The sequence below is a fragment of the Sphaerodactylus townsendi genome, linkage group LG13 (assembly GCF_021028975.2).
Source record: "Sphaerodactylus townsendi isolate TG3544 linkage group LG13, MPM_Stown_v2.3, whole genome shotgun sequence".
NCBI lineage: Eukaryota > Metazoa > Chordata > Lepidosauria > Squamata > Sphaerodactylidae > Sphaerodactylus > Sphaerodactylus townsendi.
The window spans coordinates 8,684,880-8,696,627 of NC_059437.1; the positions used below are offsets into that span (position 1 = coordinate 8,684,880).

Below are 11,748 nucleotides of genomic sequence, written 5' to 3' on the forward strand. Positions count from 1 at the left end.
TTCCAGTATGTCCCCCAAAGATCATTACGATCAGCAAACGAGAATCTGATGGTAATCCCTGGCCTGAAAATCGTCCAGCTAATATCAACCAGGATCAGGGTCTTCTTGGTCCTGGCCCTTACCTGGTGGAATGCTTTGACTGGGGAGACCAGGGCCCTGCGAGATCTACCGCAATTCCACAGAGCCAACAAGACAGAGCTGTTCCACCAGGCATATGGTTGAGGCAGCTATGGTGGTACATCAGAATGGCCCCCCCTCCCCATTACCTTTTTGCCCCCCTTCTTTCTGATGTGTTTCTTGTTATCTCCCATCATCTGGATTAATTATGTATGTTATTGGGAAGATGGGAATTTTTAGTCTCGAACGAATAAGAAACAACTACTAAATTTTAAAACTGGATTTGTATTTATTTTATTACTTTATTTGTGAAGTTTGGAGACCACCTGGAGCCTGGAAGGGGAAGGGGGGTATGTAAATCACATAAACAAACACACACACACATATATATATTGACCAGGGGCAACCCTGCTTAACTTTTGAGATCTTAAGAAGAAGAGTTTGTATTTACATCCCCCCTTCCTCTCCTGAGAGGAGACTCAAGGTGGCTTACAAGCTCTTTTCCCTTCCTCTCCCCACCACAGACACCTTGTGAGGTAGGTGATCCTAAAGAACTGTGACTAGCTCAAGGTCACCCAGCAGGACTGTAGGAGTGTGGAAACACATCTGGTTCATCAGATAAGCCTCTGCTACTCAGATGGAGGAGTGGGGAATCAAACCCGGTTCTCCAGATTGGAATCCACCTGCTCTGAACCACTACACCACTGGAGCCTAGGGCTATATAGCCATTATACAGATGCAAGATTACATAATAAGCTGGTTCTTCCTCCCCACCCCCGCATTCATAACCTAAACCCAAGAAACTCTACCACAAACCAGCTGTGAACAATTTTGTATTTTTATTGGCCATATTAAATATATTATCTATTTGATAGTTACAATTTAGTAATACGATGCCTGCCAGGTTTAACATAAGTATGAAATACAGCAAAAATTACAATACAGAGAAAAGGAGATCTAATACATTAATGCCACTAAAGTACATCAATCTGGAATGTATAATTGTAAACATAAAATTCTACATTACATTATGCTTTCCAGTAAGCCGTCTGGAAATATAAACATTTTTGTGGCAATTACAAGTACAAATTTAACTTTTAACTTTCTAGGAAGTCATAATTTTGGTTAGTATTTGTTCAGAAAACCTATTTTCTTTTTTTAAAAAATGCATCTGACATACTATTGCCAATTACATATGATTCCCCCTCCCCAATCCTTTTGTCTGATAGTTTAATCAAAATTTAAAAAGAAGGAAAAGAAAAGGAAAAGAAATATCCTTTGGCAACAGAAATCTGCTGGAAAGAATCTATTATTTTATTTTTTAAAAAGTGAAATATGACAGGAAACAGGTTGTAAACGTCTCTGCAAACTAAAGACACTAATATTCGTATAAAACTTTTTCCAACACTGAAGAGAGGCTTCCATTACAATAAATGATTAACTTAAAAGTTCTGCTACACATAGAACAATACATTCAAACATACATTTTTTTCCAGATTTTTTAAAATCAAAATAAATAGAGCACGAAAAGGAGTACATCTTGAAAAAAAAGGTTAATTTCAGATTGCACCATAAATCTACTTTTTGAAGATATTAAGTGATACGATGTCATCGTTTTCTTCCCCCCCACCCCACATGTGAAATGCTATCACAATGCCACAGACCTTAAGCTACCATTATGGACTAACAGCCAGTGGAGAAACACTTGAATTATGTCCTGTTATCTGGAACAGAGAAGTTGCAAGCTACAATGGGGTACACGTTACGTCCACCATCCCACATACTTGTGCAAGGGGGGGTCTGATATTTGAGAAAGGATAGCTGTTCGGTCCCTATCAGTTTGCAAAACCTAAGAAAATATTAATGGCCTTTGAGCTAGAGTTCATGTGTTTTTTTTTTCCTTTTCGAAGTTGTATTTTAAAACCAAACAGGTAGTTCCCTACTTTCCAAAGAGAACCAATGGAAAGGCAACACAGCTGTTTACTTCACAGATATCTGCTGTGCAGAGAGGCTTGGGAAAGTTCAGTACTATGTAGTGCATGGTGTATATATATATATATAATTTTGATTTTTAAAAAAGGTGTTTCTCTCAAAGCCAGACCTGTCGTGGAAGAGTTCCGTCTCAAACCGGAAATGCCTCGATCCACAAAACAACCAAAAAAACAGTGGGGTATGAAACCGCTACCAGAGGGAACAATTTTCTTTAAAACATTTAGAATTGTTATTTTTAAAAATGCATTTTCACATGCAACTCAATTGTTTCGGATTACGTAACAAGGGCATCCAAAACAAACAAACGAACAAACAAAAAAGACTGATTTTTTCCCCTTAAATTTTATGTTAAGAATAGTACAAAAACATTTTGCTCAGTTTGAGCCAAATAGTGAAACATTTATCATAAATGCACCTTTTTTTTTGTTCTCATTAAAAGACAAAAAAAATGCTGTGCTTTTCCTCTGCAAAAACGCTGCGGCGGTTCCGTTCTGAAGCACAGGGCGTGACTGTCCTCTCAGGCACTGAGAGTGGACTCGGGGTTGGGCTGGTAGCTGCTTGCCAACAACAAGAAAGCATTTCGTTTGGAAATGTCCGGTACGGAAGGGGGGGAGGGATTCGCCCAGGGAGAGACCGACACAGTCCCGGGGTCTGCGGACCAGCTGGGCGCCTCCAGCGCTTTTTGGATACCGGTTCTAAAAATGCGGACGCCTTCTGGAAACCCCTGGCTCTTGAAGTGATGGCAAATGATTGGAATTCCCAACGAATTAAAATAGAAAAATAAAGAAGAAGAACGATCGCTGAACTTGAAGTTGATAATATTTTGGTTGCTTCCCCTACCTCCCTGCCCTGTCTACAGTATATTAAATGTGGTATACTCTAGCAATGTTCTGTAACACGCTACAGGTCTAAGCTGAAGTTGCCTGCTGCCGTTTCTCTCTCGGATGCCAAGACCTGGGTTGATGCGGCTGGTCTCCCTCGGCGCCCCTCCCCCTTTCTTGCTTTGCTGTACAGGAAAATAAAAGATCTGACCGCAAGAATGAAGTCCAGCTTTTTGAGAATCACAAGTGCGCGTTAAGGCAGCTTCTGTTGTTGTTGCTGTTTTGAACAGCTAACCCTGACTACAAGATGCACAATTGTGCTACAATAAGGATTTTCTTCACTTGGTTTGGGGGGAGGGGGGGTGCAGGGGAGGAAACGGGGAGGTCTACCTACCCAGCCTCGCTGTATTACTCAGCAGCAAAAATGGAAATGTGTCTCGTATAGGATCATTCCCAGCTAGCGTTTTAAATTGGAATTTACATACATACCGAAGGCATAAACTTCCATATGAAAATAATGAGCTGAGCAATGACGCCAATTCCCAAGTCGCCCTACTTGATCACAAAGTACTGAATGATAACAGCGAACAGGATGGCGACCGTCGCGAACCCGATGAGAAGCAGAAATGCAAACTGTTCATCGCTGAGCGCCTTTCTCCCGCTCTTGGCGAGCTCTGGGCTGGGGTCTGAGTACGGGGAGATTGACTCCTGTTTCTGAAATAAGAACACCGTGCTAGGGCTGTACGGTCCACAGAGTTCTTGTGACCCAGTCGAGTCATGGTACTGGCGCCCGGCACACACCCTGAATCGATATTCACAGTTTGTCTGCATGTTGGTGAAGCGGAATGAAGTTTCTGGTCCCTTGTATACCTGAGAAAGGAGGAGAAGGAATCAATCAAATGCAGTCCCTGTGGAACGGCCACACAGGGCGATTAGAAGGGCACCTGCCAGCAGAATTTAGTGAGTACTGCAAATCTGTGTTATTAAGGGTGATATTTTTGCCTTCTGTTTATTTTAGAGTCTTAGGAACATGGCCAGCCTTCTCTTCAACTGACTACTGCCCTATATGCAGGAATATTGCATATAGCCACTAGTGATGGCCACTAGTGATGGCCACTAACCTGGATAGCTTTAAAAAGGGCTTGGACAGATTTATGGAGGAGAAGTCAATCTATGGCTACCAATCTTGATCCTCCTTGATCTCAGATTGCAAATGCCTTAGCAGACCAGGTGCTCAGGAGCAGCAGCAGCAGCAGAAGGCCATTGCTTTCACATCCTGCATGTGAGCTCCCAAAGGCACCTGGTGGGCCATTGCAAGAAGCAGAATGCTGGACTAGATGGACTCCGGTCTGATCCAGCAGGCTAGTTCTTATGTTCTTAATATTTTTTATTGTAAGTGAGAGCTTTCCTCATCTGCAGCAGTGCGGCCCCAGATGGAGTTTACCATCTCTCTGACAAAAAGATTTGAGACTTTTTGGAATTCCCCATCCAGGAAGTCCCACAAAAAAAGGCAAATTCCAACAACGTTTTGATAAGGTGTGGTATCCTGTTCATAACAAAGAGGAAATGTGCACGAAAAACGAATACACCTACAAACTCAGATTTTGATCATGGGGACAGCTCCGAACGACAAAATGCAAAATTATCTGTATTACGACAAAAAAGCACGTTCCATGTCTTCTGGGCACAAAGAACTTTGATCTGGGGTTGATTTTGCCACAGGTCAGCATTCAGTTGTTCCTCCTCTGAATGATTATTTGGATCTTTTTCGCAACAGCAAAAAAATTCGTTTTGTGCTTACCTGATCAACTTCCCTCCCACAGGCAAGTTGTAAAATGTAAACAATGGAATCGCCTTTCATTGGTTGTAAAGGTTCCCATGTGACGTCACAGATGTTATCTCCCAGCTGATGTACTTTGGGTGCTGGACGGAGAGAATTCAAAGGCCGTGACTCAGAATTTAAGAAGTCCTTCTTAATACAAGTAACACAAACCAATGTCACTTCCACCACATTCACACCGGCCCGTTACTGTTTGCCCTCCTCTCTCCAGTCAGGAGGATATGGACAAAAAGTGTATTAAGTGAGATGTAACATCTACTGTGACCTAACCTGGACGGCCCAGGTTGGCCTCTGTTTGTCTCTTGCCTTAAAAACCCTAAGGGGTGGTTGTAAGTTGTCTGTGACTTCACAGAACTTTCCAGTACCACCACCTTCAGCTCTCCAGATGTTCATGGACTACAATTCCCATCAGCCCCTGCCACTTGGCCCCAATTGGCCATGGTGGCAAGGGCTGATGGGAATTGTAGTCCATGAACATCTGGAGAGCCACAGGTTGCAGACATATGGAAAGGAGGGTAAACGCTATTTATTACTGAGGTAGCAAAAAAAGTGAATTCTAGTGCGATTGCAAAAATCAACCAGTGAATCCTATGGAGGTCCCAAGTATGTCTAGTCACCAGCTAAATAATGCCAGTTTTCCATTAGCCCTGGCAGCAGGTCCCCTACTGCTTGCCAAATATATAATCACTGTACTGTCGAAGGCTTTTACGGCCGGAATCACTGGGGTGCTGTGCGGTTTCTGGGCTGGCATCTTCAGAGGATTTGAAGATGCCAGCCATAGATGCAGGCGAAACGTCAGGAGAGAATGCTGCTAGAACACAGCCATACAGCCCGGAAACCGCACAGCACCCCAGTATATAATCACTGTTTATTATGTTTTATAGCCTCGTTCTTATAGTGTGTCCCAGCGGCCTCCCACCCAAGAGACCACCCAACTGAGCTTCGGCAATGCTGCAAAATTCAGCTCCCAGACGACTTGCTAGACCAGGAGTGTCAAAAATGTAGTCTGTGTGGGATCCAGCCCCTCGAGGGGCCTTATCAGGCCCACGATCCATCTGGCCCTCATAACAAAGGAATGTGACATCCCTGCGCTAGACCTATGGGCCTGGGAGAAGGTGAACACAAAAAGTATCAGATGCTTAATCAAGCCAGTTCACACCTATGGAAGTTCTGCTTTTGTTTGGTTATAAGATCCCTATGGTGGCGGAAAAAGGGCTCAGCTCTCCTATATAAACCAGTCCTACCCAGTTTCAACTAGAAACACGTCCTACTCACAGCACTATGCCAGGTTTTAATTGCGGCATGGAAGTTGCCATTTTGGTAGGATCAGGTCGGTGAAACTCCTGTTAGAAAACAAGCCACCTTTTGCGATATCTGCCACGGAAGCCAACTTCAGAGCCACAGCTTCAAAGGGTACGCATAAACGCAGCGCACGTCACTTGGCCTCCAGCTGACAGTGATGTGCCTGGCGGCTCTGACTTGCACTGATGTTACTTATTGAGTTAAGGTACTTTTTAAAAGATCAAGGCCCGCTCTCTGGCCAAGCCACCCAAACACGCTCTCGGGCAGCGTAAAGAGAATGGCACGGATTCAGGTTGCAAGCATCGGTGGCACAGGAGCCATTTGAGCCAGTACCCGCCGGGTCACAACAAATGATGGCACAGGTACTGGTGGGTACATTTTTCATGGGGCAGCAGTGGCGTAGGAGGTTAAGAGCTCGTGTATCTAATCTGGAGGAACCGGGTTTGATTCCCAGCTCTGCTGCCTGGGCTGTGGAGGCTTATCTGGGGAATTCAGATTAGCCTGTACACTCCCAAACACACCAGCTGGGTGACCTTGGGCTAGTCACAGCTTCTCGGAGCTCTCTCAGCCCCACCCACCTCACAGGGTGTTTGTTGTGAGGGGGGAAGGGCAAGGAGATTGTCAGTCCCTTTGAGTCTCCTGCAGGAGAGAAAGGGGGGATATAAATCCACCCCCCCCCCCCTCCTCCTCCTCCTCCTCCTCCTCCTCCTCCTCCTCCTCCTCCTTCTTCTTCTTCTTCAACAAAAGTGCTTAAACCAGACCTGAAAAGGGTGTTTTTTTTTTAAGTACTTGTTAGGATGCATTTTAACTTAGTTGGACAACCTTTGGTTATCACTGAAACCAGCCTACAATGGCTACAAAGGTAGTAAGACCATAAAAAAAAATAACGACAACCGTTTACGAAACAGATCATGATACAGTCACAACAGATTCAGCTGCTAAATTTCTGCAGCAAGTATTGAGAATTCGTGAATGTTGTACATCAGTTATCTTAACCAACTCTTAAATTTGAGCTTATTCTACTAATACAATGTTTTACTGGGGCTTCCTTTATATGTTTCCAGGGCTGAATAGACCCAGGAGTCTTTAACTCACTGCTAATGCTAATTTTCTGTCCCCCCAAAGCATCACCCCCCGTATTCTAACCTAAATGACAGTCCACTGTACTTCTGCATCCTGAGTTCCTTCTTAGCAACCCCCCCCCCCTTCTGACTGGGACTCAGGGGACTTCCATTCCAACTCATTTCTGATGAAGGGAGTGCTTGAAAAGTTCATACTCCCCAAAATCTCTTTTTCTCCCCTTCTGGGAGAGTTTAACAGGGATTGTTGCGGGCATTGCTGTTATTAGTCGTTCTTAATTGCTGCATTTTAACTTAAATTATTTACAGTCTATTATGTAACTGTTATTTTATGTTGTTCACCGCCCAGAGCCCTTCGGGGGTTGGGCGGTCTATAAGATTGAGAAATAAATAAATAAAATAAAATAAATCTCATTGCTTTCTGAGCTGATACTAGACTCAAATCTTGCTGTTTTACTGCTGACCAACACAGCTACCCTCTGAATTCTTGTAACCTTCTAAACAACGAGGGCCCCTCTCTTGTTCTTCCACATTGAAGTAAATCATTCCTATATGACTAATCAAAGGTCCTGCTGAATTTTTCCCACACAAGAGTTCTCAACGGGGAGGCCAAGGGATGTTCTCACCTTTCAGAGCAGGTGGTGGAGATTTGGTTGTGGTGAATGCGTAAACTTCAGAAAACTCTCCTTCGCCGGCATCGTTGCATGCCTGGATTCTGAAATAATATGTGCTGGATTCGCTGAGTCGCTGTACTTTGTACGTGTGACAAGGTCCGCTGTAGACAGTGGTGAATCTGAGAACAACCACCAAAAGAATGCATTGTCGAATGCTTTCAAGGTTGGAATCAACTGGTTGTGGTGGTTTTTCTGAGCTGTGTGGCCACAATCAAAACTACCAGAGCAAAAAGTACCAGACCAAGGTCACACAGCCTGGAAAACACACAGCAGTCTTCCCCCTTCCCCAGCAGTCTAAACACACAGGAAAAACTGATCCTCTGAAAAGATAAAATGTTTTGAAAGACATGCACACTGGACGCGCTGTCGTGGCTCCTATTGCAAGGGAACATTGTTCTTTTCACCTAAAATGGGCTCAATGTCAATTTGTCATACATAATTTATTTACGGTCATTGACCAGCAAGATCCAAAAGAATTAAAATCGTAAAATTTACAGATATTACAAATATACAGATTAAAACAGTTAACAAAATACAGATAATAGACCTCAGGAACTCAGAACATCAGCTCAAGATAATGAGTGGAGGGTCAGTCTAATAATAATTAGTAATAAGGATTAGCTGGCAGAGCCAGTAGTGCTCTGTCGGGCCTTCCTGATTTTACTTGATATCCAGGCAAACTTGGCAACAGAATACGTTAGATTTTTATTGGTATCTGATAACAGTATTTTAACCTTTTCTTTCTTAGCCAAAGGAATGTTTGTCTGGTCAAAGGACAGAAGCATCCAACGTATCTCATCATAGTATGAGCATTCAAATAATATGTGTTCCGAGTTTTCAACACCTCCTATTTGACAACTGCAAATTCTGCCCTCAGTTGGTACTTTGTTATAAATCCCGTTGGTATAATTAGACGAAAGGGCGTTGTAACGGAGTAGGCTGTAGGCTCTTCGATAGTTAACGTTAAACAAAGAAGTAAGATAAGGCATTATTGAAAGTTTATTCAGCATTATTTTGCTGAAGATTGGGTGTTTGAGTTTATTCAGGTCGTGTTGCCTCTCGACATCTATGATTCTACAATTTGTCAATTTATTATTACAGTCAAAGACCAGCAAATTACAGTCAGGGACCGACAAATTCTATACAGCAAATTACAGTCAAGGATCAACAAATTCTATACACACTCTCAACCTTGTCATTCCCACTGTAATTGTAATATATGAAATACCCTAAAATCAACACTGAGGCCTAATTTGTTTCACTTGTCCCTTTGGGCTCAATGTCCATCTCTACCAGTAAATCAAGCATCAATCACTTGCTGTGTTTCCTTTAAAAATTGTCAAGTCATGCTGCCACCCAGCTGAAGAAAACTTAGGTGACTGATCTAAACTCATGCAAATGATTCAACATGAACTGGCGGAGGGGGGGAGGGGGGCACAGCTCTAAAGAAAAACACTGTTTTCAGATGACACCTGTCCATATCACAGCAAACTTATCTCCCTTTTTCCACACAGAAAAGGCACACTGTCTTCAAGACAGCATGAAGCAGATGCCTCTTGTATGCGAGAAAAGGGAGACAGGATTGCTGTGAGACGCGGATGCTTAAAAAAAGACCCTTAAAAATTTTACTTTTTGTTAATACTTCTTGTTAATTTTAAATCCCCCCCCCCCCCACCAACTAGCCGAGGATAAATCTCATGGCCCGCTTCACCAGATGTATGAAGGGAATCATTCACAAACCACTGAACACTGCAGCTCTAATGGTTAGAAATTCTGGGTCTACTGAAAGCTTGCTGCCAAGTTGTATCAGCGCTTTGCAATGTTTGTTTGCTTGATTTCGGATTCACTGAGTTCATCAAGAGAAAATTTTAGGTTTTTTTTAATTGCACACTTCCTCTAAGAAGCTGAGGGTAGTTAGCCACAAAATGCAGCTTTGCCCTCATAACAAAGTGATGAGGTAGTTCAGGCAAACTGCATGTGACTAGTCCAGGAGTCTGCAACCTGCGGCTCTCCAGATGTTCATAGACTACAAATCCCATCAGCCCCTGATTCAGCATGGCTCTTACGCTTTTTATATTGTATGTTCTGTATGCCAATTGTATTTGGCTTATTGTATTTGGCTCTTACGCTTTTATGTTTGTCTGACTGCATATTTTTTTATTTGTAACATGCCTTTTGAGTCTCAGCAAGAAATGCAGGTTACAAATCAAGCAAATAAATAAATGCTGGATTTATAGCAGAAGGCACTTTCAACAGGCTGTTACAAGATCTGAGTGCAAGGAAGGGAAAACTGTCTCCCTCAAAACATGAAACCAGGAAGCTGACAGATTTATTCCTTTGCTGTCCGCCTTGCTCAGTGAGGTCCAAGGCAGAATTAAATGTACTTGAGGCCATTCTTACCTGCCAAACTTGTCCTCTATCTGCAGGTTGAACTGGGTGGGATTGGCGATTAAAGCTCTGCTGGAACCTTCCCCCCATTTCAGTTTAAGGCTCTGGTAACTGAAGACAACACATTCCAGGTGTGGGGGGTCAGGAGGTAAAGGCTTTGTTTTCGCTTTGATGGAAGGGCTGAAGGGACCAGCTCCGAGGCTGTTGAAGGCCTGAACTCTGATCCTGGGAGGAGAGGGGAAGAAATCAGTCACAATTACGGCAAAACAACTGAGATGAGCTTTAACACATGATGGATGAAACATCCACCTCGTCCATGGCTGCCATGTGGAGGAGGCTCTTGCATCTTGGACGGAAGGCAGTACATCACTTGCTATGGATTTCCCCCCCCCTTCCTAATCATAATTTTGCTAAATAAAAAGAATCCCCCAAGTGAAATCTCCTCTTCTATATGCAACTCTTAAAGCCACACTGGAAGATGAAGAAGAGGAGTTTGGATTTATATCCCACCTTTCTATCCTGAAAGGAGACTCAAGGGGCTTGCAAGCTCTTCTTCCTTCCTCTCCCTACAATAGACACCTTGTGAGGTAGGTGGTGCTCAGAGAGTGCCGAAGAACTGTGACTAGCCCAAGGTCACTCAGCAGGTAGGAGGGGAATCAAACCCAGTTCTCCAGATTAGAATCCACCTGCTCTTAACCACTATACCACACTGTCCTACCTGACCATCTGGAGTTGCCAAAGTCACTGATTTTGGACAAACAATGTTGCCACAGGCTTGGATTTAGTCTCTACAGACTGAGGAATTCTTCGTTCACTGTCACCGCCTCCCACTTAGACACACTTCTTATGTCTCCCCTGTGACACTCCCAGGGAACTGCCCCTTTCCAACAACACTTTGCAACACCCCATCCTTGCTATTGATGTTTGTTGTTTATAATGTTATGCTATGTTTATTGTTGCTCATAATGCTGTTTTATAATGCTATGTTGTTGCTGCTATGTTTATTAATGCTGTATTTTGTTGTATCATGATTACTGATGTTTTGATATCTGAAATATTGTTTATTGTTGCTACTTGATGTTATGATTATTGTTGTTGTGATGTTTATCGATGTTGGATCATGCTGTTGTACACCACCCTGAGCCTTCCGGGGGGAGGGCGATATTTAAATTAAACTACTAATACCAATTACCAATACCTGTATAAAGTGTCTGGTTGCAAGTTCTCCAGGACATGGCTTGTAACTCTGCTGACTGTTAAGAGCTGCTTCTCCCCGTACTCGATGTTGTAGCCAGTGATCTCTGCGCCATGGCAACAGGGCTCTTCCCAGTGAAGAACAAGGCACGTGGACAGAGGAAGGGGGGCTTCCATCTGGTCTTCTTCGAGCAAGTGCAATACTGCCACAGCTGCCGGCACTGATGGTGGGGTGGTGACCATGGCGATCTCCCCGAACAATCCAGCTCCAGCGATATTCACAGCCTAAGGCGGAGAAGACCGTGACAAACCAAACACTGACAGAGCCCACCTAGTTCAGC

At 43.5% G+C, this 11,748-nt stretch overlaps 1 protein-coding gene across 2 annotated transcripts in view; it reads right to left on the minus strand.

Annotated features, from left to right (window-relative positions):
* Positions 1 to 937: 937 nt before the first annotated feature.
* LOC125442674 (fibronectin type-III domain-containing protein 3A-like) overlaps positions 938 to 11,748 on the minus strand; it is a 91,955-nt gene continuing 81,144 nt past the window's right edge. For both annotated transcript variants that reach the window (XM_048514248.1, XM_048514247.1), the window contains 5 exons: positions 11,412 to 11,692; positions 10,226 to 10,438; positions 7,778 to 7,944; positions 4,732 to 4,853; positions 938 to 3,800 (listed from right to left, as the gene is read on the minus strand). In XM_048514248.1, the coding sequence (XP_048370205.1) occupies positions 3,483 to 3,800; positions 4,732 to 4,853; positions 7,778 to 7,944; positions 10,226 to 10,438; positions 11,412 to 11,692 (1,101 nt within the window). In that variant the 3' untranslated portion in view covers positions 938 to 3,482. The remainder of the gene's footprint in view (positions 3,801 to 4,731; positions 4,854 to 7,777; positions 7,945 to 10,225; positions 10,439 to 11,411; positions 11,693 to 11,748) is intronic.